This window comes from Sturnira hondurensis, unplaced genomic scaffold (genome assembly GCF_014824575.4).
Source record: "Sturnira hondurensis isolate 20B ecotype Veracruz unplaced genomic scaffold, ASM1482457v3 Scaffold0005279, whole genome shotgun sequence".
Taxonomy (NCBI): Eukaryota; Metazoa; Chordata; class Mammalia; order Chiroptera; family Phyllostomidae; genus Sturnira; species Sturnira hondurensis.
The window spans coordinates 13,431,982-13,447,155 of NW_028077910.1; the positions used below are offsets into that span (position 1 = coordinate 13,431,982).

The following is a 15,174-nucleotide window of genomic DNA, read 5'->3' on the forward strand; positions in this document are numbered from 1 at the left end:
ACAACTTGGCAGTTTTCTTAAAACACTAAAAATACTACTGCCACACAACCTAGCAATTGTACTCCAAGGCAGTTATCCTAATGAAGTGAAAACTTATCTTCACGTAAAAACGTGTCCAGGAATGTCTATAGCAGCTTTATTTGTAGTAGCCAAACATCCCAGATATCTTTCAATGGATGAATGATTAAATGACCTGTATTGCATCCATACCACTCAGCAACAAGAAGAAATGAACTACAGTATTGTCCTGGAGGTACAGCAGGGATCAGGGAAAAGTCCCACCCCCACCCCCCATCCCCCCTCCCCTGCTCTCCCCCCCCCCATAAACCAGGCTTGGGGGCTGGGGGGAGCAGAGCACGGTGATTGGGAGATTTTGTATATCTATGACAACTTGGCTTGCTTCCTAGTTGGGTTAAAAAGCTGTGTCTGCTGCACTTGAGGGGGTGGGGATGGGGTCCAGGAAATGGGCATGACTTTAACCCATGATGTAGCAAGGAGTTTCCTCCACCTATGAGAGTTTAGAGGTAGTTCTCAGGGCCACACCTGCCCTGACCCACAATGGCAGCTAGAGAAAGTCAGAAGACATGAGGAACCGGCAGATGTAAGTCCACTGTGGGAGGAGTCAGACATGGGGTTGTGGAAGCTGCGGGCCAGATTTAAACTAGGCACGGCAGCCACTCACTCTCTTGACCACGCAGTTAGAAAGAGAGCAGAGAGAAGGAAAAGGAAGCAAGCAGCTATGTAGTTTATAGTGAGGAAGGAGGCCATGTAGCCTGGACTAATGAGAAAGGAGATGCTCCTGCTGTGATCGTGCCCTCTCTAGCTGACCCTGGAGCTGCAAAGTACTGCCTTGTAAAATCCTGGTCTGCTGCGCCTGGATTTTACCCGAATTCTTAAGATCTGTGCCTTTCCTGAGTTTCACCATGATCCAGAGTAACATGACACACGCTTTTCTGAACTATTACAAGGAGGCTGATAACAACGAGTTCCAGATCCTGCACGGATGAGGACATTGGGAACTTTGGGGATGTTTTTGGCTAGTAGCCTGGTGGGCATCATGGGAAGTGCTGGGTCTCGTAGGAAAGGAGAGCTCGGAGCTAAGGTGCTCTAAGCTTTCCCAAGGTTGGAATGTATGTAAAGACCTGCGCCTTCCAGCATTAACTAGTGGGTCATTGACCAAGGCACCACGCAGATGGGCCCAGGTCTGCTCAGTAACAGTAATTTACAAACAACAACCTCCCTGGCTCTCCAGAGAATTATGCTGAGTGGAGAGGAGGGAAAAAAGCCAATTCTAAAAGTTTACATGCTGTATCATTCCACTGACATAACATCCTTGAAATGACCAAATTAAAGAGCTGGAGAACAGATTAATGGCTGTCAGAAATGAAGAAAGAGGCAAAGGGCAGAAAGGAGTGGGTGAAGCTTTAAAAACACAACATGAAGAACCCTAGAGATCATGGAAACGTTCTGTTTGGACTGCATCCAGGTCAGTATCCCAGGTGTGATATGGTGCTACAGCTATGCAAGAGGTGGCCGTTGGCGGGAACAGAGTAGTGGGGTCAGACATCTCTGTTATGTTTCTTAGGACTGCAAGCTGATCTACAATTATCACAAAGTAAGTTTGCTTTTTACACGTATAGGGTAAGTTTTTCCGTTTAAGGAAAACAGCTCCCTGATTTTCCCTTTTGTCTTTTTTTTTCCCCACAAAGCTTCTGCATTTTGGTCTTCATCACTGGTTGCCCAATTAACCCCATCCACGTTACACTTCTCCCCGGTCTCCTTACCAGTAAGAGCAGCCATGGGCCATCATTCTAGCCAGCAGGTTAAAGGGGGAAGCCTGTTGGGCATTCTCACAGGAAAACCTCAGCTTTCTTAATAGAAAGGCACACACTCAGCGGGTGTGCCGCTGTGCCCTCACCCTTCGATCCTTTGCCGTTTTGTCTGCTTCCTGTCTGGAATGCAAATGTGATGCCTGGAGGTACAGCAGCCATCGCCTGACCTCACAAAAACAAGCCAAAAAGGTAACTGCCACCCTGCTACCGCCCGCCCCACGTGCGGGGAGCTAGCAAGAGCTGGCCACTTTATAGAGTTTTTTCTATTTAAGGGAGAAAAAAAGACCACTTTATTTCTTTAAGTCACTATTGGCCAGGTTTTCTGTTATTTGTAGTGGAACATGTTTCTAACAGATTCTTCACTCACAGGAGATGCTCAGTGGGGCTGATATACCTTGCCTCCCTTATAAGAGTATTAAAAGGATGAAAAGCATAATAGCGACTTAATATTTTTCATGTGTTTCAGAAACCAAATTGCTTATACTGTCTTTTTCCTTTCTTCTTTCTCTACGGTATTTTATGTTTCTTATTCTCCTCAGCTTGGCCTGAATTTCTATGATAAGCAGACACTCTCCTAATTGAATTGGGCTTTTGTTGTAGCTCAGAAGCTCAGATTTTTTTTTAATGGTCTTCCTAAAACATGTCAGCCCAGGGCGGTCATTCCCTTCTCTGACCTCACAGTACTTACTGTCTGCGCCTCTGAATTGCAATTCATCGTGCTCTGACCCCTGACACTTCTCCCATAGCTGTCGGGAATAATCGAGGGTCAGTGCTGGAAGGACCACTAAAGGTCATCTTCTCCAGCCTCCTTGGTGCATGCGCATTGTGACTGAACTCCTGGACTTTTCTTATCTCTTCACAGCTTCACAGCTTACTGATTCAACTAGGTCTTAAGCTCCTAGATTTAAAGAAATATTGACCACTTTTGATTCCACTCAGTAAACCAATTGTACCTTTGTTTTTCATCCGCCCACAACCCATATTTTCATCTGAGCCTAGAAGATTTTTAATTCGGAGTTTGAAGCCTTTCAGTCGCATTAACTTTTTGCAGAATGTCCTTAATGCTTGATTGGTGATTAAAATGCAAGCGTAATTTTCTTTCAGTGCCTTTGTAATTGTTCAGGTAACAAGAAAAGTATCAGGAAAAAACTGGCTTTGAAGAGTACAATCCTGTAGCTGTCATCCATCTCCCATAAAAGCTGCATTCAATTGTTGAAGTGCATAGATACTATCTTCATTTTTTAAACGTTTACATTTCTGCATTTCAAAAGGTGCTTGCTTATAATTTTAGATGCATGCTTTTAATTAATGTACTCGTACATGTCACTTTGGGGAACATACCTTTGCCTGTATAATCTGAGTTTATGTATAACATTCTGAATACATACTGCTTAAATCTATGGACTCAAGATACTGCAGTGAATATCAGTTTTTTAAAAAATACCATAAGCTATGGTAATTGGTTGTACATCCTTAAAATGTTAACATAAATAAATAAGTAAATAACCTAATAAGTAAATAAATATATATAATAGCTTCCTGTGCATCACGAGGCTACCCAGCTCTCTAGTCGTGCAAATTGTGCCTATTAACCACAAGTCTCTGAGGGCAAGGACTATATCTTGCCTACTTTGTATCCATCAGGCCTGATACAGTAGAGTCTAATAAATATTTAAAAGATGAATGAATGAATGAATATGTTTCCTTTAAGAAGACTCATACCTCTTTGAGTTTCTCCAGATTGCTGGCGAGCACAATGTTTTGCCCAAAGTAGGTAATGTTTACTGATTGTGTGAGTGTTAAAAAGAGAAAAGGAAAAAGTCTCCTTTGTCCTCCTCACTTGGCTGCACTGTTATTCTAGGTCTCGTGGGATAGGCATTATCCCAGCCCGCTTGTCACAGGCAGCCCGGTGTGTCAAGGCTCAGGCAAACCAGACGCGCTCTATGTGCCAGACAGTCCACCCCTGACCCTTGCCTTTTCTTTGAACCTATAACAATTTTGCTAAAGTTACTACCTTTTTTAAAAAGATAGGATGAAATATTCCTTGGATAATGAGGAGAAAAAATGAAGAAACCAAACTTGTATGGATTCTGTTCCTATTGCCTCCTCTCCCATTCATTTAGAAAGGAGCTTGTAATATATCAGGGAGGTTTCAGACTGGTGCACCATAACAAATCCAATTTATGGGAATTTTTGACAGCCTAACGTTGGCTCTTTAAAAATGGAGTTAATTACTCTACTACATTATATTCTTAGTGACAGGCTAAAGAAAGTGACTCTGGCTAATTTAGCAGAAAGGAATCTGTGAACCTGCTCTCAGTTGGCCCTCGAATCCAAAGGAGGGTGGAGAACCAGACTCAGGGCTCTGCAGCCAAAAACAGCACCCAGAATCACCCACACGGCAGAGCCAATGCACCCAGTCAAGTCCACACTTTCACAGGACACATGCTACAGCCTGCACCTCAGTCAGGGCCACTGCTGCTGGGAGCAAAGACCCTTTTTCCCTGGAAACTCCCTATGTGGCTACCATAGGCTTCCCATCGGTCCCTGCTTCTTTGCCTCACTACTAGCTCAGAAGCTCAGGGCAGGCTCCTGTAATCAACAGAGCCCAGAGCCTGTGAGTGGATGAAGGAGACTGGGCAGTATCTAGAGGTGAAGGGAGAGTTGAACTCCCAACCTGCTACCATCCTGTCTCTTCCTTGTTAATTTTCAAATACTTCCCTCCCACTTCCCCACCTTTGCTTCTTCTGAGTTTAGAGTCCCTAAACAAGCTTAGTAATCTGCACATGCATTGACAAAATTAACACAGTTGGAAGCACTAAGTTAGGAAATCTAATAGCAGGCTGTTCTTGGTAAATATTTATCAGGCCATTTTTAGACAGTGGTAGTGCATTCAATTAATATTTATGAATGTAAGATAGAAAGCCCAAATGGTGTAATACAGCCCTAAATGGTCTAATGGTTATGATTGCACTCTTCCAATAGTCCTTTAAAATTCTCAATTAGCTCCTAAATAGAGTCTGCAAGTGCTCTGAGAAACTAATTAAAATCTTAATCCCTACACGGAGAGATTTTCCTTGCCTGCATTATTGTGCAGGCTCTCCGTTTCCTGGTCCAGCCACCACACTGTCAGCTATGGCCCCTCTCCAATAACCTTCAATCTGTCCAACACAGTGAGCAATCAAACAGCTCAGTGAAAATTTACTTGAGTTCAACAAATTCTTGGGTACCCTGATTAATTTTCTCAAAAAGCTTCCAAGAGGGTAAGTCGTGGCCCAGAATATTATATTTATTCATGAGTTGCTTGGCATGTAGTCACAGCTTTAACTTCACATACAAGGAAATGCTTTTAGCTGCAAGCATTTTAACCTGTCTCCATTCAGAACACAACAAATTCATCCTCTAAAATCCTAACAATTAGTTTAATTGCTGACATTTAGAGGTTTTTCGATAACACTCATCCATGGCAGTAAAAATTATAAACTATAAAGAATTTTTGCATGTGCTACATTGCAAAAGACTAACCTGTCAGATTTAGACACAATTTATATTTACTGAGCATAAACTACACATGAAAGACTTTTCTCTGCAAGGTGGCAAACAGTGTCTGAACTGTCACTAAAAGCACACGGGGTAGACGGATCCCACTTCACTGATGAGAAAAGCAAAGCTCAAGGTCTAAGGGACTTCACAGAAATCCCAAGATTGTAGGTAGTAAAGCTAGGGTTTGAGCCTGGCTTCTGATCCCGATCAATTCTCTGTCTCATGAGAATGAGACAGGATGAGTAAGGCGGTCGGTATGAGAGAGTAGTTAAGATAGACCAAACTTTACGGAGAGATGTGTGACGTCAAGCAATTCTTTCCAGCTTAAAATATTATGAAGCCACATAATGAAGCCAAATTGCTGGGATTTCACTGAGACACTGCAACTTGACATCCTATCACTCAAAACTGGGCTGAAAGGAAGGACATGACCAAAGCACCCGGGTGCTTCAGCTAATGACAGGCTGTCCCCAAATCATGATGAATGGCTGGATATAGATTTTCTCATATCTCAGTGCACAAGTGTAGAAGGCCAAAACAAAGAAAATAAAGCAAAACCATCATTAAATAATGATGTAGAAAAGTTATCTTGCAGCACCGAGTGACTACATCATTTGACAGTCTGTGACAGGGGCAGATATTTTTTTCCTTCTTCACTCTCATGATTTCTTGTCCACATAAGTCTGTACTTGTAGATTGGGCCCAAGAACGGGTCCGTCAGCATAACTCCCACAGTTATCTGGGTAACAAATCCCTGCTCTAGTTCCACAGCACAGGGTTCAGCATTCTACCTGGCCCAAGCTGTCTTATCTTGGAGAGGTGAAGCATAATGAATGAGTTTATTTAGGCATATGATTACTGTGTGCTCTACTCCTGCAACCCTAACGTGTCACAGATGAGGCACACCTGGCCAGGGTGAAGTTGTCCTGCGCTGCTGTAGCACAGTGGATAAGACTGTTTGAAGGAGCAGCTGAGCTCCAAAAGCCCTGAGAGCCTCATTTGTCCAGGTTTGCCATCTCCAGCTGTGTATCTGTGGTGTGGCCCTTTCGAGGGATCCTCACCTGGAAGCACTACTTCCTGTTCAAAGGAAATGACAGCTGGATACCCGACCTGCTCTGACTACGTGCTGCACCTTGAAGTATGCAAACCTTGTTTGATTTACCTGGATGATGTTTTCATGGGTTGTTTGGTCAGTCCGAGCCTAGTAAGTCACATTTATCAGGTTGGTGAATGTGCAGAGCCAAATGTCTAAAATAGTTCCATGACCTTTGACTGCTTTTCAAAGGAGATTGGGTAGAGTTATTGTAAAACTGATGCTCAGTGATGGTTCTCACCCTTGACCAAAGTGTGAAGCTCACATAGACCTTCAAGAAATGATTTATTTTTATCACATCCATCTAAAATGATTATTCTTTTAGACATATCATACATTCTTAAACTAAGTTCTGCTAAATAACTCATGTAGAAAGGAAAGTCTAGGGCATAAACACAGGCATAAAAATTTATGAAATGTGAAATGTGCTGTAGCAGCAAAGTTCCTACAGAGGAGGGTCTTAATGTAGAGAGTTCACGCTCCTTTCGTATGTCACATTTTCATGTGCTGTATGAAGAGAAAACCTTCCAAAGACACTGATATGAATTTGAAGGTCTACGTGTATGATTTTATTGGAATTACTAATCTCTGGCAAATATTTTTATCTGCAACATATAATGTCACATTCGCATCTCAGCAGAAAGCTACTCCTTGCCTCCCACTGTGTTTGCGGTTGGCAGAGTCCTCACTCCACTGCCAGCATTCATTCAACCAGCTACCCATGTCTTTCGCTAAAAGGCAGTCCTTCGCTTTTCATTTTATCAGCCTGCAGCTGTTCCCTCTCTGTGGTCCAAGCCATGGGGGAGAAATGAGCAAGGTTACTATGTCTTTGAAAACTTTTAAAAAGGTGATTTCAGCCTTATCATTAAAGTCATAATTTTAGGGTCCATGTCGACTTTTTCAGATACATCACTCTCTGACATCATTTAGCTTCGTAAAGGGTCCAGCTATGTCTAAGGTTAATACAGATTCTTGGTGCACTTTCCCTTTCAATCATTGTTTTGGTCCGTGTGACCCACCAATACTGCTGTTTTGTAGCCGGAAGGATCGAGTCACAGAGGAATGACGTTCCTTTCATGGGGTCTTATGGTGAGACAATGGGACTCCATCACTTACCGTTTCTACTCCCCTCCTCCTTCATAAATAATTAAATTAGCCAACTTACTCTTACCTCGAAATTACTAGTCAGGCCAGTTTTATTTATTTTCTAATTCGGGAAGTGTGTATTAAGATGCTGTAAAGTGTACTCTACTAGAATGCAGCACTTACAGAAAAGCACACACGTCATAAATTACACGGTTTGAAACCGGGCCAGTAAGAAAAAGAGCAGAGTCAGGACCCCACAACTTCCCCTGAGCTCCAGCCCCACAAGGCGGCCACTCTCCTGACTTCATTCTGGAGATGGCTTTGCCTATGTTTGAACTTCATATTAATAAAAACACGCAGCATGTATATTTTTGGCTCTGGCTTCTTTCACGCAACATGATATTTATGAGGTTCATCCATGTTGGTGCATGTAACAATGGTTTGGTGGTTCTCATTGAATACACCAGAGTTTATTTGTCTATTTTATTATTGAGAGACGATTGGGTTGCTTTTAATTCAGCGCTATTACGAATAGAGCTGCTGTGAACGCTCTCGCCCGTGCCTTTGGTGAATTCATGTGTGCGTTTCTGTTGGAGCTATATCCAGGCCTTGAACCGTCAGGTCACGCACGGGGCCTCCCCTGGTAGGTTTTGTTAGGTTCAACAGGATGCTGGCCTCGGCTCTCACTGGCTCTCAAGAGCCAACTATTAAATTTTCAGTACCCTCAAGAGCTGGTTCTTGAATACAATCATTATTAAAAATTAAATTGTGTAAATTTAAATGAGTTACATTAAAACAAAGGTAATAAGTACCCAAAATTCATTACCTCCTAATTATTTAACTACACTTGACTGTCATCTAGGCTATTAAGGTTATTTACATGAATTACTATCTGTGTGATGGAAACACCACCTACTGCGCTGCTGTGCATCTTCTCCAGCAACATCCTGTAGGTAGTTCAAAATTGACCACAGTGGCGTATTTATGCCGTGGAAACTGGGGAATGCTGCTAATCAGGGCTTGATTTATTGTTCTGTTGATTTTTACAGACTTAAGGAAGTAATAGAGAAAATACTAATAATGCAGATTAAACCCCAGAGTGTCATGCTTATGGCTGATAGGAGGTGAATCGCTAAAAAAAAAATTATCAGCCCTGGCTGGTGTAGCTCAGTGGATTGAGCGCGGGCCTGCGAACCACACGATCGCGGTTCAATTCCCAGTCAGGGCACATGCCTGGGTTGCAGGCCAGTTCCCAGCAGGGGACTCATGTGAGGGAACCATACATTGATATTTCTCTCCTTCTCTCCTTCCCTTCCACTCTAAAGATAAATAAATAAAATCTTTAAAAAATTATCAAAGCCCGGTTGAAATAGAACCTTAGATATCCTTAGATACAGATATAAAGTTTAGCACAATTCTACAAAAGTGTTCTGTAAGAATCAATTAGCTATATGGAATTTACAATAAAGAGTACACATTGTATATGTTATTATTATTTGTCAATTTATGATGCACACACTTATGCCCTCTTCCACCCTCTGGAAGGCCATTGTCAAACATTCTCCAACACATCTCTGGTTTCAGTGCTGTCTCACTTTGATTTGAATTTACTTTCCCTGATGACTAAGGAGGTTGAGCACATTTTCATAAGTTTATTGATCACTGGAATATCTTTTGTTGTAAGGTGCCTATTAAGTCTTTTGTCCAGTTTTCTACTGTGTTCTTTGTTATTGATTTGCAGAGATTTTTGTACATTCTTGATAAGCATCCTTCATTCAATAGAGAGAGCAAACATCTTCTCTCAGTGTGTGACTTGCATTTTCACTCTCGTAAGCGTGCTTTTATGTAGAGAAGTTCTTAATTTTCATTTAGTACAATTTCTCAACCCTTTCCTTTGTAGTTAGGGCCACATGTATCCAGTTTGAAAATATTTGTTATTCCTGAAATGCCTGTGTTTTTTATAAGAAGCTTTGCTGTTTTACCGTTCACACTTACACAATGCACTTGAAATTGATTTTTCTTACACTAAGATTCATTTTTTTGTCTAGATTAACATCTAAGTGGCCCAGAACTGTTTGTTGACAAGACCATCTTTTCAACATTGCACTTCAGTATTCTCCTTGTCACAACCAAAAGACTATGTGTGCACCTAGAGGACAGTTTTAAGTCAATGAAACAGCGGAGTTTTGCCTTTTGCAGGTATTTTATCACCTTAGTCATTTTAACAACTTATCCGAAAGAGATTTTATTTCAGAAGTTTAGGGAATAACTTGTGTCACCTCAAATCAATAATGGTTATTGATTTGCACTATGAACAAGACCCTGGGCCAGCCTCTGTGAGGATACCTCCCCCTTACACACAAAAATCAGCTCTGTGCACTCGGTCCCTTTATCCTCTTCTCTCATCCAAGCACATCGAATCTGAAAGTCTTATAATGTGCATTTCTGTCAATGTCTTCCTTTTCTAAATATTTGTCATTAGAAATTGTGATAACTTTGAATTTTTTTTCGTTCACAACATTAAGGAAATTTGTTTCATAAAATTAAAGCAAATTCTGAAAACAGACTCTATTGAACACATCAATATTTACTTGTATAACCTTATGAGGAAGAATAAAGTTAGTTGTCAATAGAAGGAAATTGGCTTTTTTATACGAATTTTTAGAGAGAGGAGAAGGGAGGGAGAAAGAGAGGGAGGGAAACATCAATTGGTTGCCTCTCACTTGCCCCCAATGGGGGTACTTTTTCCACAACCCAGGTGTGTACCCTGACTGGGAATCGAACCTGTGACCTTTTGGTTTATAGGCTGGCACTCAATCCACTGAGCCACACTAGCCAGGGCGTGGTTGACTTTTTATCAAAAGGGGAAACAAAAGACTTTGCTGATAATAACAATTTGATTTTTCTATTTATAGGATAATGCACCTTAGAACTAATTTAAATAAATAAAATGCATTTTAAAAGAACATGTGAATGGAAATATAATTTATCATATGTGGGAATTAATTTCTTAACTCTCTTATTGATTCTATTGTTCGGAGAGAAAGCAAAAGCCCACATTGCAATTGTGTAAGTGGAGCACTTTCTCTTCTTTCAACTTGACTGCAGGAAGAACCCGACCTTCCACTAGAGGGCATCTTTACCCCATTTGATCTTTCGTAGCAATTAGTCTTCTCTTAATGTTATGTTGCCTTGCAACTGTACCTGGCCCTAAGGAGAAAGTTGTGAATGATCCTGATATTAAAAGAGATCCTAGAAACACACACCATCTTTTTCATTAACAGTTCCAGTATTAATAACTGTTACTCTTATGACATGACCCTTTGGAACCAGCCATCATTGTTCTTTATCCCCTCTCTTTCCCAACGATAAGCCCCTTTCAATATCGGCAGCCTAACATTATCACAACAGAAGTGTGTAGACACAATTTATCATATACTCTCTGAAACAGACCTTCTAAGTATCCTCTCAATGGAAAAAATTCACAAAAACGGAAATGTGGATGTATCTGACTCAACATAAAAATAAGTATGTAAATCTAAGGTAAAAGTATAAACAAAATGGAAATGCAAATAAACTAGAAAAATAATTGTCACAAATGTGAAAATGGGTTATTCACATTAATATATAGAAACACCAATTCAGACACAGAACACGCAAAGCTCTTGATAAAGGTAGACATTACATATAAACAGATTATTTAATGAACACGGTTAAAAAATTAATAAATGTATCGACAAACTAAGAAACACAAGAATATAATACACTTTCTAACCTATTATGTTAGAAAGATAACAGATGTTAATGAGGGCGGAAAGAAGCACAATTTCATGTGTTGCAGGTGTAAGACAGTGCTGGCTTACACATGTAAAAAGAATGCTGGAATTGAAAAAATCTTGTTTTTCAGCCCAAATGGCATAGATTGGTTCAGACAAAAGTCATCAATAAATGCTAAATACAGAGAAAAACTTTTAATGAATAGCGGAATATTTTGCATGGTCTCGTGGTGTCTTCCCACTGCGAGGGAGGAAAACTAACTTTCTTTCTACCCTTCTAAGTTCTGCGGGTAAGAACCTGTCCCTTATAAAGGACAGAGTGGCAAAAGGAAAATAAACAGAAGTTTGTTGACACGTATGCCTCATATATACACAGGGGACACCCAAGGAAACTGGGGAAAATTCCCCAAACTGTCCCAAGGCACCAACTTAAACACCATCTCCAGCTAAAGAAAACTGTCGGGGCAGTTTTAGGAGGTTCTCAGGAAAGACACAGTAAACAAGTAAGGTTGTTATGCAGATTGTTATTTTTTTAAAGATTTTATTTACTTATTTGCAGAGAGAGAGAAGGGGGGGATAAATAGAGGGAGGGAAACATCAATCTTCCGCTCCTCTCCCACCCACTGCTGGGGACCTGGCTGGCAACCCAACCATGTGCCCTGACAGGAAGTGACCCCTCACTTTGCAGGCTGGCGCTCAATCCGCTGAGCCGCACCGGCCAGGGCTGCAGATTGTTATTTACAGTCATCTCTCCCTGGTACAGAGAGGCAAACACTAAACAATGGAGATTTCCCTTTCAAAGCTGTAAATTCAACTCTATTTTCAGAGCTTTTCCTGTGTCTGCTCTGTCTTGAAAAATAATCTCCCAAAACTTCCAGAGTCCAGAAGCTGAGTTGGCAGATTCCTGCACCTCTTTGAACCGGTCTGTAGTCCTGATAGCAGGTCAGTTCAGCTCCAGAGTTGTGTCTAGTTCAGGAGGCAGTGTAGGGGAAGAAGATGGTTTTCTCCACCCTTAAAGGTTCTTGGCTGAGACCCACCCTGAAATAAAAAGGCAGATCAATAGGGAAAAAATTTATTTATGTATATACAGATGGGAACTCCCTAAAAATAGGAGACTCAAAGAAGTAACCAAAGCAGGAAGCTTTTATACCTGTTAGACAATGAAACAGTACTTTCGTGGGTAATTAGCAAGACAAAGGGATTTAAGCTTGGGGTAATAAAATGGTGAAAAAGTAGCAAGGTTTGGTTATAAATTCTCAGTGGTAAATTCCCTGTCTCTGGCGATAGGAATGCCTTCTACTCGCCTGGTCCAGGGACGGTACTCTCTACGTGGGCGGTTTACCTCCGACTTTCAGGGGGACAAGGCGGGTCCGAGTTTCTTGCCTGTACTGGCCGCTTCACAAGGACAGTTAATTCGAAATAATCGGTGTGCCAGTGCGGCGCGTTGTGGTGTGACCTATTCTGATTTAGGGGGCTCCCAAAGTTAGCCCTGTATGGTTCAAACAGTCAGGTATTTAATTCCACATTTCTGTGGAAACAAAACCAAAAGCAAGGTTAATAACCAGAGCAGACTATAAATCCAGCTTCTCAGTCCTGAGGACAGCCAGTGATTTCCAGATGTTGGGCTGGAGGTACCATGGACAGAAAGAGAGAGAGAGAGAGAGGTCTTATTTGAACTTCCCTCATCTGAGTGAAGCGGAGACCCCTGAATATACAGCTGTTATTAACCGCCCCCGCCCAGGGAGTTTCCTGTTTGGGAGGAAACAGACTCTTACTACGGAGAAGTAAGAATTTAGCTGCCAGAAATGCCTCTACCTGGGAGTTGCCAACCAGGAAAGACAATGCTGATTTGCTCAGGATGAGAAATGCCCATAAAATTCTTTCCACCTCCTCACGGAAGCCCTTAACAACCTCTCCCGCCCCTCCCCGCCGCACCCTTTCCTCCTATTAAACTGCTAAATAAACTGTTGTAAGTGCTCCCACGTGGGTATAAATAAACCTTGTCTTTTGTCCTTGTGTATCTGGCTGTTGTCAATTATTTCACACACTGCAGCCACCACACTCTGACCTAAGTTGGTAGAGAAAAGCTAGTCTCACCAGGACAAAGAGCAAATGCCAAGGCAGAGGAGGCAAGATAAGTAAGTGACTCCAGGTAGAGAGTATAGGGGGGTTCTTTGTGTTATTCTGGCAAATATTCTGTAGTTTTGAAATTATTCCCAAATAAAAAAAAATTTTAAAGACTGCTGTGTAAATGATATCTATCAAAAGGAAAGAGAAAAATAATTAAATAAAACTTTCTGTATCCATTCTATGTTATCATAGTCATCAAAACTGGTGTTTTAAAAATCATCCATAAAGTGAAAAAAATATTACACAAATATTCCTTGAAAAAATAGAAATCAATAATCCATATAAGGTTGACCCCTGTTAGGCCAAAAATGAATGGTTTCTGTGTTTGTCCCAGATGTCACCTACTGTAAGAAGATCCTAGTAAAATCCATGTGCTGTGCTCGGAGGGAGGGAGGGTGGGGAGGGGCTGCTACATTGCTCCTGACCTTCCCTGGCTCAAAACTTGTGCTTTTGAAAAATTATTTCTGTGAGGGATGCCCTGCAGTGGATGCCATCTCTCTTCTCTACCGAAAGGTCACCTCTTCTTCTTGACTTCTTTCTAAAGCACAAAATAAGTGATTTGTGCATGCTGGGGAACTAAAAGTCCCACCAATAAAGCGAGATCCCTGGATGTCAACAAGAAAAGAAAAAAAAAAGGAAAACCCCGAGTACTGGGTAAACACAGCGGAGCGGTACACACACCTAGATAGCCCATGAGTAACTCTGAAGTCGGGAGGAAATTTCACACAGGTAGTTAAATAAAGCAGAAGAGTCATGAAACTTCTCTTCACTCTTTGAGAGGCAAAGAGTCACTCAAAATAGATTCACTCCAGTTGTGTGAGACATTTCACGGGAATACGAGGCCTCGAGCTTGGCACATCTCTGCAAAGGGAGACAAAACATGGGGCTTCTCCAGCCCTGGAGAGATTTATATACATTCCAAAAGCTCAAGTAGAAACTCGGGACCTGCTCTGTTTCTAAAGAGACGCTTTCAAAAGGAAAGGGTGAGCGAACATTCTTCCTTCCCTTTATAGGCAGAATTTTTAAAAAATTTATCTTCACACATACGCAGCAGCATTTTGGACTTTTGGAATGAGATGTAGGAAGGGTGGATCTGCATGACAGTTGTACCTGGCCAACCATCGAAGTTGCACTTTAGATACCCTTTTGGGTAAAGTCTTCTGGCCACCCCAGCAGTCTATGAGAAGAAGGCAGAGAGAAACAGAGATGCGCTGCCCAACTGCAGATGTGAATTACGGTATCCTGCCCCTCCATACTCTTCCCAGAACGCAGAAATGGCTGTATTCAAGCTTGGTCCTAAATGAGTGTTTTTCTCTGATTTTTCATATTTCTTTCTCCTCAGATATCTATTTTTATTCAACTCTTATCTAAAAATTTAGGTACACCTTATATTTGCCATAAAGTGATGAGGTACCGTATTGTATAAAATTAGCAGTCTTTGGCTTTGTATGACCAGGGAAGTTAAAAATATTTTGTCAGCAATCAGCTGAGTAGTAAGTTGGCATTGATAACCACATTTAAGGTTAAATTTTTACCTAAGTTCGGAAATTCCTAGTTTTCTTAAATTGTCTTAAAAAATTGCGTACCCAAAGAGCACAGAGATAGACCTGTGAAAGTGTTCCCTATGTGAAGTAAATATTAGCAGCTAAGGAATGCCCACGTGTAAATAAAGTTGTCTTCCTTATTGTCACTAACACAATTGCAAAATGACAGC

General features: G+C 41.4%; 1 protein-coding gene across 2 annotated transcripts in view; it reads right to left on the reverse strand.

Moving 5' to 3' along the window:
* NMD3 (NMD3 ribosome export adaptor) overlaps positions 1 to 2,592 on the reverse strand; it is a 36,184-nt gene extending 33,592 nt beyond the window's left edge. The window contains exon 1 of one of the 2 annotated variants that reach the window (XM_037046622.1): positions 2,521 to 2,592. Coding sequence is in view for 1 of the 2 variants with exons in the window: in XM_037046616.1 (XP_036902511.1) it covers positions 1,785 to 1,810 (26 nt within the window). In the remaining variant the exon portion in view is untranslated. Of the gene's footprint in view, positions 1 to 1,784; positions 1,860 to 2,520 lie in introns of those variants that run through there. The other variant, XM_037046616.1, reaches the window with a different exon arrangement.
* Positions 2,593 to 15,174: the final 12,582 nt, after the last annotated feature.